This window comes from Neolamprologus multifasciatus, chromosome 7 (genome assembly GCF_963576455.1).
Source record: "Neolamprologus multifasciatus chromosome 7, fNeoMul1.2, whole genome shotgun sequence".
In the NCBI taxonomy this organism is placed as follows: domain Eukaryota; kingdom Metazoa; phylum Chordata; class Actinopteri; order Cichliformes; family Cichlidae; genus Neolamprologus; species Neolamprologus multifasciatus.
Genome location: NC_140445.1, coordinates 5641326 through 5662703, shown reverse-complemented (window position 1 = coordinate 5662703; position 21378 = coordinate 5641326). Strand labels below are relative to the sequence as shown.

Here is a 21378-nt window from a genome sequence, read left to right as displayed (position 1 = left end):
TAGAAGATTAAACATTGTTTATTCCTTCTTTTTGGTTTACAAACAAAAGGCACCCATTGATATTTTTTGAGGAGTGTCACATTAAAATGAATGACAAGAATCCCTTTCCCAACTTCTGAGAGTCAACAGTGGGGCCGATATTCATCACTGCACTCAAAGTAGGAGCGATTAAACAGGCCTCCCCTCAAGAACCTCACATTTTAAAAATCAAACACTGAAACTAAATCATTTTAAATGCATTCACAACCACTGATGAAAACTTTATTCTGCACCTTAAACGTGCCCTGCGATCAACTGATCATCTAAAAAGGCCAAATAAAACTACCGCTCCTTTGATGCAGGGGATAAATACTCAGGCCATCGAGTCTTTTTAAAACCCCCGAAAACACATTTTAATCTTTTTGTCCCTCCCCTCTATGAACAGTAGGGTTCTTCTTGATTGCATTTTTTTTCTGCCAGGTTAGGAGAGCTAAAGTTGTTGCACGTAAGAGATTTTGATCTCGAGTCTGTTGGAAATCGATTGCTATGAAAATGAAAGCACAGTAGAAATAGCAATAATTGCAGTTCCTCGAATGGCCACTTGAGGCCGGCTCAACGCAATATCCAAACTTGGCATCTTATGAACAAAATACTTTTTAAAACTGCAATCATGTTTAAAGATACGCACTTAAGTGGCCGTTCCTTTGTGTTCAGTTTTCTGCCAAGTTATTTTAAGCTAGCCAAACATTAGCATAACATTTGACCTTTGGCACTTTGCCAAGTTATCTAGCCATTAGTAGCAGTAGCATCACTTTTCCCGCTCAACCTTTTATCCAAATATGGTCACGTCCTGTTTCAAAGAAATCAGTGGCTGTTGGCACTGTAGGTACATCTTTTATCTACAGTCTATGGATGCCTCTCAATCCCCAAAATGTAATTTAGCTTAAAGGAAACTGGCATCACCTACTCTATCAAAACGTACAAACGTCTGTTATGCATTGTGTTACGTTATTTCTTTGCCAAATTTCTGCTGCAATCAGGTTTGGCCCTGCAGAAACTACTCTGGTGGCTGGATTTCGTTTTGGACAGAGGCACACTAAACATTTTTCCCTAAGCTGCTTGTATGACATTAAATTCCTCTAACATGCACAAAAAATTTTTTTGCAAGCAAGCTTATATCACAAAAATGTAAATGTGCCAAAGAAAAACTTTGGTTGTTGCAAAATAATGCTATAACGCAATGCAATTCCTAAACTGTTCAAAGCTGTGATTTTAGAGGTTTACAATCATTTCAATACTTGCGTGCAATGCCCCGTTTTAACAATCCACTGGTAGGATTCAGTAGTTCCTGACGTCAGAAGTGAGAAAACCCTGAATTAGACATGGCGTCGCTTTATTTCCCCTCCCTCCCCCCACCACACTAAACAAGAACAGTCATAATCACACCAGAGACTTCACACCCTCACAAGGAAACAGAGTTAAGCAAGAATTCGTCACATGGTCCCTCAGCTTTTCCCATATTAAAAATCACAGGCAATTACAGAATTTTTCAGAGCTGTCATTTCAGTCAGAGAGAATCTGGCTGAGCAATGAAGTCAGGCTGTTGAATGTCTACTACATTCAGTGATGGAAAAAGTTAAAATGTGCATGTATATACAAAGTCATATGACGAGCAACTTGTAACAGCCAAATTCAGCATTTAATCTACTGCATTTACATTTTTATTAACAGGTTAAATTTCTTTTTATTTTTTTATTTTAAATATACAGCAGCTGAAGTTGGTTCAGTTAGCTCTTTATCAGTAAACTAGTCACAATGTTATCAGCATAAAAATACATCTGTTGTGTTATATGTCGTCTACCTAAATAGAGTTATACAGAAAATAACTAGAAAACAGATTTGATTACTTTCATTTCACATTATCTTGACAAAAGTTCAGGCACAATTCAGGTTTGAGTCTTGGACTTTCATACGATCTATGCAAAATGTCTCATGCTGTGAGATTTGGGAGAAGAGGGGGGGGGAAAATAAATCACACTCCTCAGTGACTTTGGCACGACAAACATGTAGGTGCTTGAAATCTCTATGGCCTAAGATGCAAGCAAACAGCACGCAGTCACACCCTGCTTCATTAAAGCTCGGGGAAAAGACAAACAAATTAGCTCAGTTCCAACAATGTAAGACTTAACATGGCAACGAATGGTCCAAGAGGTTATAAACAGCAGCAATAGAATACAGTATGTCCAGCGAAGTTACTCTAACACATGCACTTGCAAAGAAAAACGACTTAAACCCTTCACAATGATGGCGAGCTACAATTAGTGCTACCTGAAAAGTAGTGTACTAAAAGAACAGTGTGGAACTCAAGATTTGTACCGGTACAAGAGCGCTTACTTTTCAAGCATTCGAGAAGAAATAACCATCTCACCCCCACCGTTTTACAGAGGTATGAGCATGTTAGCCAAGATGCGTTTTGGCAAAAGTGTAGCTTAATAACTTTCAGACGTCATTTAAAACAAAAAAGGAAACTGAAGAAGAAGCCGGATATCTGCTGATGCAAGAACCGTTGGTTTTGTAGGCACTGGGTAAAGCCACTACAGTACAATCTACATTGTGCTTTGCTGTAATTAGGGAGTCTGCCACCGTAGTCCACTGGGGGAACATGCAGAGGTGCATCGTTGCTGACAGTTTCTTTCTCACAAGCAGCGAGAGGGGCTAAAGGCCATTCTGTTTGTGGGACATAAAAATCAGCATAAGCAAGCCCCTCCCGTGTTTATACTTCAGTTTCCACAAGCCATCGCTGCAAATGTCACGTGTTAGCTAAAATGGCTTCGCGCTTGGGGTTAGGAACAAAAACAGCAAAACCAGTTATCTTTTCAGATGACAGATATACAACTTACACTTGCAACTTAAAACATATCTGACGTGACTGAAGCCTGGACTGATTCAAAACCAGCTGGGGACTTCTGCAGCAGCATCATCCAATGCATAGCTTCGTTTTGCAGGAAGACAGCCAGGCGAGCACAAAGATGCGAGATGAGCAGGTTTAGAGGTTTAGAGAAGGTTGCTCTTGGGCAAAGCTGGCGCCGAGGAGGAGGACCGGACATGCTGGGAATGAACAGAACGAGGCTTGTTCCAACTAGTCCAAGTGCTATGAATCGGAGCTGTATGGTGCAATAAATCCATGCACTGAGTTTCTATGAAATGCCAGAGATCCAGATAGCCAACAGACCCCTGTGAACTCCAGGCTTGTCAGGTAGCTCCATCTGTATTTGAGTTGTTAAATGGTTTGGTGGTGTCAATGAAAAGAGACCAGAGACGGATGTTTTTATTGTTTTTTTTCTCCTTTTCCAAGCACTTTGAACACAAGCAGCCAGTCTTTTCTTAATTTCTTTTGTCGCTCCGCCTCGCAACCCGCCACCGCGTCCCTCGGTCATTATCTCATGGTCGAAGAAGCTCGGAAGTAGGACAGGAATTTGAAGCAGAGGCTCACCACAAAGTACCAGATGTTTCTGGCCATCTGGGATCGGGCAATGAATATGCGCCAAATAAACACCACCAGGATGGTGTTGAAGGTGTAACGAATGTTCCTCAGCCTGCAAATAAAACAGATTGTGAGACATGTGATACACCACATTAGACTGTTTCATATTGATAATGTGTCATTTCCAATGAATGCTCTCTAATAATAACCTAATTAATAAGATTCACAGGCATTAAGACATGCTTGTAAACTGTGCATAAGCGACCAACCAAAACAGTAATACCATATACATCACATTGTCCTGCAATGGTCGAGTGCAGCATGTACCAAAGTCCTGCACACTGTACACGAACTAGGACACTGGTGTATATACTAGGGGTGGGGGGGAAAATCGATACTGTGTAGTATGGTGATATTTTGTTTGCTAATAATGTATCGATACAGGGACAGCAGAAATCAATATTTTGTTACAAAAAAAAAAAAGGTTTTTGTGCTCTGACTTCAGAGCATGTTGATCCTTTTTCTGAGCAAGAATCCTGACATTCCTTCACTGTCCAAATGTGTTTAACTTTTTTTATGGCAGCAATAAATATGACAGTTTACTTATTTTAATTTAAGAGTTGGTTGAGACATGTGCAAAACAGTGGCATTAATGTACAGTATGGAGTGCATAATGTTGAAGTTCCAGTAGTGAAGGTGAGGTGTCTTATGAAGTGTTCAGCAGTCTGATGGGCAGATGGAAAAAGCTGTCTCTCAGTCTGCTGGTTAAAAAAAGTTTTAAACTTAATTAAAATAAAACATATTTTAATTAAGTTTAAAACTTTTTTATTTAATGTAAAATTATATTTTGTTTTAATTTACTTTCAAATTCTTCAGTTGCTGAAGGGGCTGCATAGTTTTCATAAACTGCATAGTTCAGAATAGCTATAATTGTACCAGATGGTTGATTCAGTTAAGTTGGACTAGACTGTAATACAAACCGTTCAGTTTGTCAACAATAAAACTGAAATGAGAGAAAGACTGAGTGTGAGACTTTGATATTAGATAAAATGAATATTGATAAAGTTTACCTTTATGTACAGAATCTGAATATCGCAAAATATTACAAAAAAAATATACAAAAAAAAATTGCAATAATATCGTATTGAGGGGTGTATGGTGATTCCCACCTCTAGTATATACCCTGTGTACTCTTGTATCAGTATAATAAGAGTGAGTTGGATGTGCCAAAGTAATACTAGACAAATATTGTGTAGCCAACTTATAACTAGCTGGCCATCTACCCCAGTGTGGGTCTTGCATAACCCCCCCCCCCCCCCCAAAAAAAAAAAACAAACAAAAAAAACCAAAAAAAACAATACAAAAAACACACACACAAAAAAAAAAAAAAAAAAACAACCCTGCATTTTTACTTTAACCAGCCAAAACAGTATTTGGATTTGTGAGCAAAAATTCTTCCATGTTAACAAGCAGACTGTCAGACAACCACAGCCAAAAAGAGACCAATCCTGTGATAAAGTCATCCTGAATCCTTAATACAAAAGTCAGGCTTGTTTGAGGTCTCCTTTCTGTTGTTATGTTACAGAACGTTTAAATATTGTCAATAAAAAGTTTTCAAATCCATTAACGAAAGGTTGCATACAGCACATTAAACTGGTGATGCAGAAAAGCATCTTGTGTGGTGAACTTTAAAGAACCTGCCAGAGCCCATCACTTTGAATGCTGCTACTTCCTGTGTCTCTGTGTTGGAGGAAAGAATGACAGATTTAATTTCATAGACTTCTTACTTGTTGAGGTGTTTGCGTGCAGCAGGCAGCCCCGACAGCTCTTCGTTGAGGACGTATTTTTTGGTGCCCATACAGTAATTTTCCATGTACTCTGCCCAGTGCAGCTGACGCACGTCAAAGTTAAATATCTGCAGCAAGAGAAACAAGAAACACCCTCAGTATGCCTCAGCAGCAACATTTGTTTATGAGAGACAAACCTTTATCGATTCTGAATTAACAAACATTTAGATCAACTCTCAACAGGGGACGCTTTCATAGTAAGAAGGCTGCATTTTGGATCTGAAAGTGTTCCAGCTTACTGTGGCAGTTTCCCCCCCAGTGGTGCCTTCTAGGAAATAATACAAGCGAGGCACTGTGTGGTCAACTGTTGGGGGACGTGGGAACAGAGTCTCTGCTTCAGTAAGGAAATTCAAGCCCTTGAATCCTCCGTCTAAGGAGCCTGTATCCTCGTTAGGCGAGACAAATGCACTAAAAGAAATTCTGTGAAATTAAAAGTTTAACTTTTAATTTCAGCAGAGGTGTCAAACATAAGGCCCGGGGGCCAGAATCGAACCACCGGACAGCTTGGAGCAAGCCAAGTATTTTTAAGCTAACTGTATTTTCATAACCGTTACAGCTTCTCCTACATAAAAACATCTCGGATGGCCGTTCATGCTACACCTAAATAACAGAGTAACCCATCCACTATAGAAATTTCCGTTCTTTGCAACAGAACCGCCGTAGAAATAAGTGAATTAATTTAATAATTTTCATAATTAGTCTGGGCAGCGAGCTACCAGAACTTTCTGTAAACTTGCACATTTATTTCTGATTACTTTAAGCCCAAAGAGGCGTCCCAGGAGATTTCATTCTTTGCTACAGCAACATTAGAAAAACTGTTGAATTTGCCCTTCTTTTTTAAATTACTAAGACATCGGGGATTAAATGTGTAGCTAAGTTCTTTACACAGGCTCATCTGACATGAAAGTATGCTGTATGTGGCCAGTAACATGAATTTGATGCCCCGGATTGACTCGAAAAGACTCCACAAGACGTCAGTGTCGTAACGTTGAGTCCAGATTCCTCCAGACAGTTGCAATGCAGAACAATGATCCCGTTCACAACAAACTGACATCAGCAGTGAATGAATCACGCTCTGCCTTACCAGCCTACTACCAGACATTATCACTCTGGCACTCCACTCTGCCACAGCGTGTAAACGACTGCAGCGTGGGCGGGGCAGGCACGGGTAACTGAGGCGGAGCGTGAATGAAGCAGTGTGCGGAGCGATGATTAAACATTGTTTATTCATAGCGACCCTCCCTACCTTTTTATCCTCAGGGCTCATCTGGGCCAACAGCATGGCCATGTTGTCAGTGTTCCACACCCAGGAGTGACTGGTGAAATACTCCAGCACCATCATGGCTTTGTGGAGGCGAGTGATCGTCTTCATCATCCTATGGCAAACGGCATGTAGCGGAGGGGCAGTGTAAGGAAAAGACAGCAGCGTTGTGGATAAATAGTGTTTGCAGAGTAGGACCAGAAGATGAGGAAGAGGACAGGACAGATAAAGAGTGGTGGGATAAAGAGGCAGGATGAGAAGGAAAGGAGACGAGTGTGCAAAAGTGTTTGGGAGCAGGGGCAGAGGTTAGACCAGGGGTGGGCAATCTCAGTCCACGAGGGCCGGTGTCCCTGCAGGTTTTAGATGTGTCCTCGAACCAACACAGCTGATTTAAATGGCTAAATTAGCTCCTCAGCATGTCCTGAAGTTCTCCAAAGGCCTGGTAACAAACTAATCATGTGATTCAGGTGTGTTGACCCAAGGTGACATCTAAAACCTGCAGGGACACCGGCCCTCGTGGACTGGGATTGCCCACCCCTGGGTTAGACAGTCTAGAGAAATATTAGACTATAAAAGACAGGTACCAGAGAGAGCAATGTATATATGCATGTATATAAATTAACTGTTTGCAGTCAAATTTGTTATTCCTGTATATCTCAGATCGATTTAGCCTCTCCGATTACGCTATGGGCATGACGTCACTGATTTGCACATTTGATTAAGCTGATTTTGATTTAAAAAAGTGATCATTTGAGCTGTGCAGTGCTATGAGATTGCATACGGTAGCCATCAGCCACAGCGTTAACGCAAATGACAGAAGAAGTGAACACTCAGTGTTTCAAACTAGTAATACCAAAGTCCTGAGCCAGAAACCAAAGGTACATCTCAGCTGATGTTTGTCCAGATTGGTTAGAAAACTCAAATGAAGCAATCTGAAACTATTAGGTAGGTGGAGTTAATGCTGTGGCTGATTTATTGATCTAAACTATGAACTTTTATTGTTCCCATCCTGTCAAAATCTTAAAAAGTGCCAAGAAAAAGTTTTAAGCTTTGTGGAAAACTGATTTGTCAGCTGCTCCACATCATTTTCTTTTGCCAGCACTTTTTAAAACTTTCTTACTCCTGGAGAGAACAAAGGAAGCATGTTGTAGTTTTTCCAGACAATTTAAATTCAATCATGTAATTAATTTGATTAAACCCCAGATTAGGACATTTGGAGGTCATACTTTTTTCAGTTTTTGGTAAGGTTATAGCTTGCCTGAAAGATAGGAGTATTTTCCAAGCTTTTGCATAGCACTGCAAGTCAAGGTGGCAATTTCTCCCCTGCGGCAAAGTGAGTGACACAAATCAACTGGATTTAATCTGTTTATAGACCAGGAGGACAGACAGTTCACTCTCAAATGAACCCATGACCCAGTCTAGCTCAATATTTTACCCAAAATAATTAAAAGCTCAACACAAAAATGAACTAAATCAGCTTAAGTTTGTCAGAAAATAAACTTACAGTGGAGGCGATATTGTCCTCCTGGTAACACAGATGAATCCAGTTAAGATACTTAATTTTTGTGTTAGTTCAGATGGAGGTAATCAAATTTTTAGTAGGAATGATTCAAGGTGATGTTGTGATGAGTGTGCAAAGAAGCAGCCAATGTTAGCAGGATAAAAGGGATCCGAGTCTTCAAATGCCACCTTTTTTGTCATCCAGTAAAGTGTAAATGTTAACCACTTTTGGATCAAATTACTTCAGACGTTTCGATTTGTCATGAACAGAAATGGCAGGCTGCAACGCGAGGCCTGTAATGCTGTCCTTTTAAACTGCTACACTAATGAAGGCAGATTGATATGACTCAGATTCCTTCTGCGAACAGCAAAGATGTGACAAACATGCATGGTTGATCAGCATACAGAAGCAGGGATAATCATTTCTTGTAGCTGGTGACAAAGCCAGTTAGGGTCAATACAAATTACCCATTCAGCCATCCATGAGTATTTCAGACAGTTAAGCACAGCTAGTTTTGTCCAATTTATTTATTTTTAATCAGAAGCAGCACTGCTGATTTTAAAACTATAAAAGTGTCACTTTTACCGTCTGAAATATTTGTGGCTTTAGAATTTCGACTAAGAATGAATTACCAATCAGTTTGCATGCAGTAGTGTTGTTTTCAGTGAGACACAAGATGTCCAACTGAGCACAACTTTCTCGATTGGTCAAGAAGTCTCGTGGTGCCTCAGCATTTTCCATGATTGGGTGAAGACCGGCGGATAATGGATGTCATGTTCACAGCATGGCTTGTTCACGAAGAAAAAAAAAAAAAAAAAAAAAAAAAAAAAAAGGCACGTGGCATCTTCTTTGAATTGAAAACACATGCTCGGATACTGCCTACATTAACATCTGACGTCAAGAAAAGACACTGCAAACATTGTTCCTTCTGCCCTTGTTTCCACCTTCCCAGGAAAAAAAAAAAAAGACACATTCAGGGAGGAGTGGAGTGTGGGGGAAATCGGGAGAGGCAGGGGGCAGACTGGCAGACAGGAGAGGGTTGAGGGGCAGTTGCAACCTTACCGGGGCTTCCGGCCCATCAGCGTGAGATAGCCATCATAGAGCAGGGCTGGCAGCGTGTGGCTGACAGTGGTCCAGTACTGATTAGTAAAGGGGTTGGAGCGTAGATTGACATTGGGCCTTCTGAAAGCCTGCTCTAAGGGATTGGTCTTGAAGGACATGTTTATACAGTACTCTGTAGGAGAGAGAATCACATATGACGGAACAGGAAGGACACAGAGGACGAGAAGAAAAGGAATGCACGTTCATTTTCTCCTCCTTTTGATACAAGGAAAGACGCAGGCCCACTGTAATCGTCTCATTAGCAGCACAACAGAACACTGGATCTAGTCTTTGGAAACAAAACAAGACAGTGTGAGTCCACTTCAGTCCATTTATGAGCTGGACTGAAGTGAACTTTTTGGAAATCTAACTGAAAATGCAAACATTAGAAAGACGCAAAGAGTGCAGAATCCAGCATGTTCGGGAGAGCAGCTGGGTTATACATTCTTCACCTGCAAAACTGCACACAAGCATCTTTAACACAGCAGCACTGCAGCTATGACGTTAGGCTACTTCGATAAAGGAAGGGTGACAGTGTAAGCCGGCGGAAATGCGAGTGTGTGTGTTTGGGGTAGGGGTTCTGTTAGAACAGCAGCGGCACGGCACATCCGAAACGGCAATGACGAGGTTACCTGGGTTCTCGTCCAATCAGCCTGAGGTACAGATCATAGAGGAAGGCCGGAGCTTTGTGGCTCACGGCGATCCAGTACTGATTGATTAGGTGATTGGATGTGAGATTAACATTGGGCCGACGGAAGGCCTGCTCAAGGGGGTTCCTCTTGAATGTGGATATTACATGGTACTCTAAGAAACAGAAGGTTGTTCAACACAAGTCATCAATGAGCAGCTTTAAGATCGCCGTTACATTGTTTTGCCTTTATGACTGGCTAGAAGGTTGAGCCATGTGGGAAAACTATAGTTTATGTTCTGCAGATATACAAAGCCACAAGGTTTGTACCGGAACTAGAAAAAGTTAGATTCGTAGTTGTCAAGTGCCTTAGCTGTTAGGAAACTAGCCAGACAAAAGGGTGCTAATACAATAACAAATAATGGTGAATAACATCAGGCATCTAAAAATGGCAGCATTACAGGGGATGAGGTGTGTCATAACAGCAACTGATGTAACCAAATGTGCACCTATCAGCATGCAACTGCTGCGATTGGCCTGTTCAGTCCTGTTGACTCCTATACATTTGAGCTACTCGTTACTGCTGTTGATTGGCTCAGTGTGAGAATAATCACACTTCACCTCAATATGAGAACTCAGACAGCAACCTGTCCAAACTATTGAAATGGATGTGAATGTATGCTCCATGTGGAGAAAAAAAAATTGTAATTTCTTTAAGTAGTCCTCAGGAACTGTTCTCCAGGGTTCTTTAAAGGCATTTAAAGCTCTTCTTTGAATTTTGCATGCCCTTTGTTCCATTCTCTGTCGAGATGATCCTACACTTTCCCATCCAGGTTTACTGTGTGTTCAGGATCATCGTCATGCTGAAAAATGAAACTGTTGCCAAGCAGATGGTACTGCATAGTGGATCAGTCTACAGAGGCACGTTTGTGTTCACAGTTCCAATTTTGACAAGATGTCCAACAACACTGGGTGAAATGTAGCCACAAACCATGAGAGAGCCTCCACCCTGCTCTATAGATGGATGTAGACACTCAGGCTACGTCCACACGTACACGAGTATTTTTGAAAACGGAGATTTTCCGTTTAAAAAAATAATCCCGTCCACACGTAAAGGCAGAAATGAAGGAAAATGCTGCTAGGAACATGCCAAAGCAACAGGTGGCGATATATTCCTAACCGTGCAGAAATGTTGGCCAATCAGAAGTCTAGAAGCCTCGGTGGGAAAAAGTAAACAAAGCTGGGGCAGAGAAGCAGAACCGAGTCGTATGTGTGGAGGGACAGTAACTGTGTGTGTATATGTAAGCATTTAAACACTGCAGAGAGAACAATTAACAGTAACAGTATTGTAGAAATTCATTTCACCGAAACAATAACGTGGCGCACACTGTGACGTCAAAAAATGCGCACACCTTTGACGCTCCGTTTTTCTCGTCCACACCTAAATGCAAAAATGGAGTTTTCAAAAATCTCCACCCTGGCCGGAGTTTTTAAAAATCTCCGTTTTCAGTGACCAAAAACGCCGTTTATGTGTGGACGAAAGGTGCAAACGCATAGAAAAAAAAAAAAAAAAAAAATCTGCGTTTTCATAAATACCCGGGTACGTGTGGACGTAGCCTCACTGTGAACCTTTGACCAGCTCTGTACATACTGATGATTTGAACAATAATTTCACATTTGGATTAATCACTCCATCAGACCTGTTGCCGCTGGTTTTTGCTCCAGTTCTTGTGCAGTGTCCCCGTCTCACTTCTTTTATAAGTGAAAAAAGCAGCTAACAAAAAAAAAAAAAAAAAAAAAAAACTTTAAAGGACCTTTAGAAAGCCTGGAGAACCGTTACTCATGACCACCAACAATAATAATAATAATACTAAAGAAATCTGGCAACTTGGAAGCAAACTAATTAAATGAGGGGTGGCTCAAGACTTTTGCACAGCACTGTATGTAGCAGAAGTTGTCAAGATCTGCAAACAGAGAAATTGTGTAATATCATTTAAACCCTGAGGCCTCTACATGATCTGGATAAAGTCATTTCATTCTCAGTTCCTATTTGAAACTGTGTCATGCTGTTATCTGTCACCTTTTTAATGCACAGTGCAACTTTAAATAAAGGGGAGTGACAAGCTCATTCTGCCACCCTAATTTTATATATGCAAGCCCTGCACCTGGCTCAGTAATTTAACTGCCGGCACAGCAGAATTCAAGTTTTAGGACATAGTGGTTATACATTTAAAAGCTTAAAACACTGCACTTAGAGCAGGAGCTACAGTTTAAACCATGAAATTTAAATGCAAAGCATTAAGAGAATTCAGCACAAATACAGGACATGATGAGATTATGAACAGTTTTCCAAAATGTTAACTTCTATATTGGGGAAAGATGCGCTTGGGATACTTTCCTGCCCTAAATCTATATCCATAAGGGACAGGTAAACAAAAGCTTCTGCTTTGGGTGTGGCAGGCCAGGAATCGGGTTACAGTGAGGGTATATCATTAGACGCCACGTTAAAGTGCATAAGCTTCCACTATCAGGGGCTTCCCCCACTCATAGGCTGCGTTTAGGCAAGAAACTGTCTTACCGACTTCTCCCCAGCGAAACGGGTTAATCCCACCAGTTGTACAATTGTACACGGGTATGCTTTTAGGCCTGCCGTAAAAAGGGAAAGATGTCAGAGGAACTAAGATGAATTCAAAAACAGATATTGGCTAAAGTTGTGTTAATATGCAAGTCTCTCACCTGTTAAGCACCTGCGATCCTGAGTACCAGCCTGCAGCCAGCGTAGTGTTGATGACCACATCTACAGGAACCAGGTCAGCCACAGCATTATTAGATGCTCTCATTGTTCGGAGGATCCCTTTACCAGCCTAAGAGGGGGCGGCGTAGAGGAAGTATTTATGCAACCGATTTGTGGAAAACACACCACAGACTTTATAACAACTAATAAACCACAACTAGCTCTTCAAAGCAAACATACGGCACAGTTGTTTATGTAACCAATCATCATGAATAACAGTAAATTACCACCTGAATCCTAAATACTTCAATACCACTCAAAGCTCTCTGATTGTGCTGTAAATACAAGCAATCATAAAACAGTTTAGACTTCTAGACCCCACCTACAGTTATGTTTCCTGTGTACTTACTGCAATGAAAATCCCACTGGGTCCATTGAAGTTATCAATCCAGCCCTGAAAGATAGAATATTAATGTTGAAACAATGCGCTTACTCACCAAAGCTGAATGACAAAGTTTAACAAAAGCAATGAAAATATTAAAGCTGAAATATTTCAGGCAGATGTTCAACTGACTTAATAAAAAATAAATAAATCACACTTCTGCTTAAACTTTAGGAGAATTCCCACAATTGTGCTTGGCAAAAAGGAGAGGTGAAGAAGACCAAATTTGGGGGGGGGAACAAATCCAAATAATATATAAAAGACAAGAGCATGCATTGTTCTTTACCAATTTAAGGTTCTACAGCAATAATGAAAACGCAGCGTAACACCAGCATCTGGAATTACTCACTGGGAAGGGCTCTTTCCAGCTGGCTCCAACTATGGAGGGTCTGACAATGCCTATGTTGAGGTCTCCAGCCTCCTGCTGCACCATATATTCGGCCAGAGATTTGGTGAAGGTGTAAGTGTTGGGATGTTCGCCAATTAGCTTGGGAGTCAGTGTAGATACCAGATCGTCATCCATCCAGCTGGACCGAGAGAGACAGAGAGATTAGCCCTGTATTTGCTTCATTTACTCATTTAATTTATGACCTGCAGCGCTTTCCAGTCTGTGAAGTAAACAGAAATATTGCTCATTCTCCAGTACTAATCACTGTGTGGGTGACTGCCCCAACAACATTTAAACCCAGAGAATATCCAAAAGGCAATGACACATTCCCCTCAACGCTTTGCAATACCTACGTATTGTAGGTTGTCACATCTGTCACTACTGCTGCTGTTCAGAATAACTCGCTTCAAGCGTTAGGAAGCCACACCTCCAGGGGAGCCTTACTCACACAAAGCTGTAATTACAGGACAAAAGTATAACAGCCAAAACAACATTCATGTCCTTCTTTTCACTTTATTTTCCTTTAGACTTAGAGTTCACCAACTGCTTAAACCCGTTTGTGTAAAATGTCATTGTCTCTCCCACGCTGCACCATGCTCTCATTACACACAACATTTCACTAACAAACACACCAGGGGAAAGGGCAAACAAGTAGTAATGAGCTACATTAAGCTCAAATTAAAGCCAAACCAACAGCGTTCACTCATCAAAGATTACTCTAAAACTACAATGAAGGGATTTTGGGACGGCCGTCAACACCAAAAACATCCAAAATCTCTACAATGTGGAATTCAGAAAGTTGAGAGCATCTCAAAATGGCAACTTCCATGTTTTTGCTTTTTTATAATAAATAAATGGACATGTATACACATCCATTTTTTATATACACCGTCTATAGATAATGTGTGTAAAGAGAATAACTGTTGTTTGATGCACAAGTTCATTAAATGGACCAAAATACCTCATTTCATTACCAGTGCCCACAATTTTATTAATTTATTCAGTCTGCAGCAAGTCTGCTAAGCAATACGATTTGCTCTTTTGTTCTCAAGCGTGAGAGAAAAAGAAAAGGAAAAAAGTCTCCAACAGACCAGGTGGGAAAAGAGTTCAACCCTCTCTTCCATGCAAACCACATGTGACTACACTCCTAAAAATGTGCTCAGAACAAAGAAATGCAAACACGAACAACACAGTTGTCATGATTACATAACTGGAACAAGGTAAAAAGAGAGACCTGAAGATTGCCAACAACACCCATCTGCTCCACCTTCCATATAAAAGCCAGAGTTGAGGCAAAAGGAAAAATGATATTCCAGCTCATTTAGGTCGTTTCACTCATCACTATTCAACCGCTACACAACAGCCTCGAGCAACTCTGCCCATCCAGAAGTACAGTGTGTACTGTACACAACAAACTCTGCATGCTGTCTCTTTGCACACGCACTCAAATGTTCACTGAACAGCTCTGTACATAAAATCCCCCAGAATCATAGCACTAATCTCTACTCCACAGACTTTACTAATCTATCTTGAGCCATTTACTGTAAAGCCAGAGTTAAGCTGAAGTGCTTCGCTTTATTTCACTGGCATTAATCTTGAAATGCACATCCTACTTGCTTTTAATCCATCAAAGTCTGGAAAAAAAACTATTAAACTTAATGCTGCTGTTTAGCAATGACTGTTACGTCCTCATATCTGCACACGTGAAGCAGACGTTTGGTGTCAGTGCTGTTTGATCACATTCCAGATCAGCTTACTCCAGAGTATCGATGAGTTTTCGGTAGTCTACGGAGGGAGAGTAGACGACTTCCTCGATGAGCTCTCGGTTACAGTTGGCATAGGCTGTGGAGATGTGAATAAAAACCTCCAGGTGCTTCATCCTGTGAGCCAGGGCCAGCATCATCTGAGTGGCCAGGACATTCAGCTGCACTGCATCCCTGAGTGAAAGAGGGTAAAAGACAGGATAGTACATGTCAGGAAAGCAAGACGTGATTGCAGCTCCACCTAAAAAATGCTTACTTCTGTTTTGATTACATAAGGTTCACATATCTGTCATCGCAAAACACAGAAGTATCATTTAAGCTTCCACAAACAAAAGTCCCTTATCAAATGTTTACCTGGACTCCTAGTCCGACTTAAAATCTACACTACACTGATGTGCACATTTCCTGCTTGCACACTGCCCATAAACAGCATCCAATTCCACCGATTTAGCACAAATAATTTCTTGTAAGCATAATGTACCATCTCCAAAAGGCTGCAAGAGTTAAATCTCAAAGCAGCTCCAGGCGTGCTCTTTGCATGCCGGGTCAGGTGTCATCAGTCTGTGTGGTTCAAAACAACAGTGGGCAGACCGTCAACATTGCTGTTTTTTTCTCGTGCCGCGCCAAGCAAACACTGACTCCATCACCATTCATTTGAATAAATAACGGCTATTTTAAAAAAAGGCAGTAGATCGCACGCACTAAGGTGCTGCCCTTTACCAGGCTCACAGAATTTAATAAGAAGAAACTAAGTTTTTAGGAGAAGCTAAAAGCAGCAAGTTTTAGCAAAGAACGAAGGAAGGTGCAAGGTCAGAATATAAATGAGCAAAGCTACAATCAGGAGCCCCAAACATAAGACCAACAGCTTAAAACTAATATTGAAATTTAACCCTTTAAGACCTACCATAGAATCAAGTCTGCCAGAGCTTATATTATATTTTTACATGCTGTGGAGCCATTTTCGGGAGCATTTCAAGTTGCTATACATCAATACAACCATTACAGCCTAGATTTTAATAATATGTCTGCATTAAGTGCACAGTAATTACATAAATTGCAAAAAAGTGCAATAAACTACAAAAAATTTAAAATTTTTGTTTTTTTAAACATATATTTCTAGTTAGAGAAATTTAAGAGGTTTATCCCTCAAAACTGTAAATACAAAAAAGTTGCACAAAATAGTTTCCCACCACAGGAAATTTATTTTGAGTGTCTTCATAGTTTTATTTTTGAAATACACCAATTTTTATATACTGCAGGAAAAACGAAAATAAATATTATAATGCAAATTTGCAAAAAAGCAGCATATGCATCAAAATAAACTATTTCCAGCAGTGCAATATGAGTCCTAAGCATCCCAGAAACGACACAGAAAGTCATAAAGTCAAACATAACTTTTAAAAAACACCAGTATAGGCTTACAAGGCACTGATGGTAAAAAAAAAAAAAAAAAAAAAAAAAAAAACTACATTCCCGCAAAAAGTTACGTCACTTCCGGTTTCAAGCAGGTCATGGCGGACATGCGAAAGTTCGCTCTGACGTCTATTCCAGTAGGAAGTGTTACAAACAGCTGATCGGATCAGCAAAGCGTGTTTCTGGAATATTATGTTTTTGTTGCTGCAAGAGCTTTTTATGCAGTTTTTGCAAAGCTATATGTGGAAGGAAACTGTGACCGAGGACAAGCTGATGGCATAAGATGTAAGTACAACTCCTCAGGTTTCATATGCAAAAAAAATTATTGTGCTAGCTTACGTGGTTGCAGAGCTACCGGGATTTAAAAATAGTTATGCAAAACAGAGCGTGCCCGCTCCCACCGGCTTTAAAGGGTTAAAAAGAGGGGGGGGGGGGGAAAAAACTCACTTGAGTGGCTCACTAAAGCGGACAGTGGCAGCACAGTGGAAGACGATGTCAATGTTTTCAGCAAGGATGTTCTGGTCCGCTTTACTCAGATTCAGCTCCGGTTGTGTGAGGTCAGAGTTCACTGCGATGACCTTCTCTGCAAAGTCCGGCTGATCTTGTTGCAATTTTTCAAACAGCTAAAATAGTGAAAAAAGTAAAGTCAGTACGACATGGAAGTTACAGAAGACCATAACAGAATACAGATGACTGTCACGCTGTAGAAGACCCCTTTCTTTTTTGACCTAGTCACAATTTAGGATGAAGAGTCGTCACTTCTCAGACCAGCCTGTTTTTCCTTGTTTTTAAACATTGCATTTGGCATCAAACTGGAAAACTGTTCCCAAAGAATGTGGTAGTATCACGGTGTGGGGGGTTTCTGCACAATCTTTATCAGATGCTGCTTCACCAACATGTTGCTGCTTGTCACTCTGCAAAATTGGCTGAAACTGAAATAATGAAACTGCGATCCCAGATCTGAACCCCACTGAGAGTCTGAAGATGACAGAGGACAAATTTAGGCCCACGCAAACCACTGCAGTCTCCAAACTGTAGAAGTGATGAAGTAAGAGGAGAGAAAAAGACCAAACTAGAGCAAAATGAGAAACTGCTGGACTTTGCAAAAGTGCAAAGGCAGTCCATCCAGAGGGTGTTCTTTGTCGATGTGGCAAAAATATGCAGTATAACATTTCTGTGCGCCATTTTTGTTCCATCTGCCAGCTACAGAAGAGCCTCAAAACCAGTCATCACATCACACCATCCTCTCTTTGCCCATTACTCACCTTGCTGTTGATGATTTCGGAGATGCGGGCTTTAGGGCTTTGGCCAGCTTTCGATCTGACCAGCACATAGACTGATCTGACTTCTGGACAGGACCTCAGCAGCTTCTCCAGCAGCACCTTCAATAACAAGCAAGCAAAATGACTCAGTTTGGACTGAGATTGTTACAACTGGTCAGTCCTGCTAAATCTTCACAAAAGACAAACTCTGATACAGAAGAAAAAAAGTTTTTTTGGCTTCTCTTGTTTGAAAGAGGTTGCATTTTATAGGTTTTATTAGGCAAAGACTTTGCACAAGAGTCCTCCTTATACAACTCCCACTTATGTGCGCTTGGTACTGGCACGCACAAGGAGTACACTAGCTTGTGAACACAGTGAGGCTGACTTCGGGTCCCATCCCCATCTCAAACTGGGGTCTGTCACATGCAAGTTGAATGTGTTAACCACTACATGGTGGTTGACTAAGAGGCCTTCCGACTCTCCTCTAACAGCTCAAGTAAAGTGGAAGTAAGAAATTCTGGACATGACTCTTATCATCACCATGACTGCTATACAGTCACAAACCAAAAGCAGCTTAGAAATTGAATCCAATAACCCCTAACATCAACAACCAATCAAAACCTTCATGGCTACGTTCACACTGCAGGTCTTAATGCTCAATTCCGATTTTTTGATTAAATCCGATTTTTTTGTCTGCTCGTTCACACTACAAATAAAATGCGACAGCAAACGCGCTCTAGTGTGAACGCTCAAAGCGGCCCGCATGCACAAAAGAAGACGTCACACACAACGCGCTCTGTTTAGACCCAGAGCAACAGTATTGTTTGACTGATGGCCGTTAATATAAAGACTTCGGACTTCACGTTTCCCAATTTTCGCTTTAAATTATTTACATAATAATGTAAATAACCTAATAATGATCCTTATTGCTGTTTTAGAGGAGCGGTGCTTCAAAGGATAGTTGCAGATTTCTGTCAGAATCTGCAGATTATGCAGAACAAATAAAATGTTCACGTTTCTCCAACCTTGTCTTCCCAACAGTTTCACTGACATCTACACGGGATGCCCAGGAAGCGTTCGCGATGTCTTATCGGGCGCTGATAATTGGAGTCCGTCTTGTGTCAGTGACGTAAAAGACTGATTTAATGCGACTTGACCGTTCAAACAGCAGTCGCTTTCTGAAACAACGGATATGTATCGGATTCAGTACCACATACGAAAGTGACCCAGATCGGATTTGAAAATATCGGATTTGTGCCGTTCACACTGTCATCCCATGATCGGATATGGGTCGCATAGGGTTAGAAAAGCAAAAAAAAAACAAAACAAAACAAAAAAAAAAAAACGGGTTTGATGCGCTTTCGCTTGCAGTGTGAACGTAGCCCATGTGGCTTTAGATGCTATTAGCTGGCTAAACAGGAAAGATGACCGTCTAGAAAGGAAAGAAAAAACTAATAGGAAATCTCATGGTAGCTAGGATAAGCCAAAAAACTCAAACACTGTATATCATTCCAAACATCATCAACTACTAATGTACAACATTTTTATTAACCATATAAAACACAGTGATAATGAAAAAGATACATTTGAAAACGCTGAAAGATGTTTGAAGTTGGAACTTGAGATTTGCAATGCATTATGGGTTGAGTAATCATTTTCCTCTTGCCAAAAATTTGTTCTGTACACATTCTTGCACGTTTGCTTTCTTCCAGTTTCTTTATTTTGAGGAACCAAATCAAATATCTTTGACTCACAGCTGCTCGGTTTGATGCTTAAATCTTTTATATAAAAGATGCGATGCGTCACTGGAGGAAATGAATGAGACACTCACTTCTGGAACCAGAGCCTTTTAAAATGAGTGGTCACTGCTGAGCTCTATATTGCAAAATAATAGCTGACAATAGAATTCGATGTGTTTGCATCATCACAAAACTGCAACACTGCAGTTCACTGGATGGCTGCAGTTGTGCAGAGGCGTTCCAGCTGATGGAGTCATCGTGTGTGCCACTTCACTTTAACATACAACTCAAGTCAAGTGTGTAACATGCTTCAGACTGGAAACTCTCCAGATAGCCACTTTAAAGATTACCAAAGTTCATATTGCTGGGCTCAGTCCTGCTGGCTGCTAGATGATGAAAACCACAACTGTACCTTGCCCATGAAGCCGGTCGCTCCGGAGATCAGCACGTTTTTTCCTGCATAGTATTCTGGGATGTTCACCATGATGTCTGCAGTCTCTCAATACCACACGACCTGCACAGACATGATAAGAAAAAGATGAGTAAAATAAAATAAATCCGTGTTACAAGGACAGACTCACATTTGAGGAACTTCAAGGTTGCCAAACCTGCTTTGTGCAAAATTTTAATCAGCCTGTAACATCTGCTTCATTCTGAAAACACACCACACCAGGAAATGCTGCAAACATGAAAGTCATTCTGCACTTTAAAATCTTTATTTTAAAGTCTCCAACATAGCAATATGTAAAGTTTTTAAACATGCCCGTGCTTTTCTAAACTGGTTTGAAGTAGGTTTAGCTGGAGAACGGCAGCTGTAACTGAACCAGCCTGTATCCACAGCTTGACTGGGAGGATTTCCCAGTTATTTTAGTATGTTTTGATTATTTAATGCTAAAAATAAGAACATGGTGGCTTCATCAATTATGCAACTCTTTAAAGTAGAGACCAATTAAATGGTTTGCTTACTATAAATCAAAAGGAAGTAGTTGGACCTGGACAATTTTATATATTAGGAGAACGAAAGTCCAAAGCGCACAACTTTGGTGTCCTTGAACGAGCTCCAAATATGCAAATATAACTTTAACAAGCTGAATAATTTCCATGAAGTATAGGAACAGTATTGTTTATTTTTAGAATAGTGCTGTAATACCACTAACGAGGATTTCCCCAAGAACATAATGGTTCACAGTGAGTGTCTGACAAAATGAATTGATAACTGCATGTTATTTTATGTATTTACTCATTTTTAAATGCACCAAATTATTAAATGATAATCCAAATATGAAACAAGTGTTCTGTGGCCTGGCTTATAAAACACAAACACACACAAAATCAAATCAGCTGTTGATTGCAGCTCTAAACCCAAGTCTGCAAACACTGCAGTAGACAAAGCACTTTGATGTGTGTCAACTTTATCAGTCGCTTTATTGGCTTTTATGAAGAATGACACCATCCAGCTGATAACTGGCCACTAGGATAGATATTTCACATAATCATTAACGCAGGTGGTTTTCTCCCGTCGGCTGACTGGAGCCGATTATTGTACGGCACCGTTACAGAAATCCAAATCCTTCTCCAGTTTTACTATTAGGGTGTTGTACTGCTAGAACTTTATACTTTAAAAGTGGCTTTCAGAACAAACATTATTGTGAATATAATCATATGATTTTATTTATTATGAAGCATTTTATTTGTGTGCATCAGTCTGCCTGTGTGATAACACACAGTAGCTGGCTTTAAATGAGATCAGAAGGTCAACCCATACGGAAAAGAAATAATAAAAACATATGATTTACTCATGAAAGTGGCCACTTTCTCATTACTTTCATATATTTT

The 21378-nt window shown here is 40.5% G+C and overlaps 1 protein-coding gene across 2 annotated transcripts in view; it reads right to left on the bottom strand.

Annotated features, from left to right (window-relative positions):
* The window catches only part of far1 (fatty acyl CoA reductase 1), a 35153-nt gene continuing 13775 nt past the window's right edge, over positions 1–21378 (bottom strand). Inside the window, exons 2-13 of one of the 2 annotated variants that reach the window (XM_085169177.1) lie at positions 19955–20056; positions 17807–17923; positions 16989–17164; positions 15123–15302; positions 13327–13504; positions 12945–12989; positions 12538–12665; positions 12380–12447; positions 9806–9977; positions 6557–6686; positions 5251–5378; positions 1–3575 (exon numbers count right to left, since the gene is read on the bottom strand). In XM_085169177.1, the coding sequence (XP_085025303.1) occupies positions 3416–3575; positions 5251–5378; positions 6557–6686; positions 9806–9977; positions 12380–12447; positions 12538–12665; positions 12945–12989; positions 13327–13504; positions 15123–15302; positions 16989–17164; positions 17807–17923; positions 19955–20026 (1554 nt within the window). In that variant the 5' untranslated portion in view covers positions 20027–20056 and the 3' untranslated portion in view covers positions 1–3415. Of the gene's footprint in view, positions 3576–5250; positions 5379–6556; positions 6687–9134; positions 9307–9805; positions 9978–12379; positions 12448–12537; positions 12666–12944; positions 12990–13326; positions 13505–15122; positions 15303–16988; positions 17165–17806; positions 17924–19954; positions 20057–21378 lie in introns of both variants that reach the window. The other variant, XM_085169175.1, reaches the window with a different exon arrangement.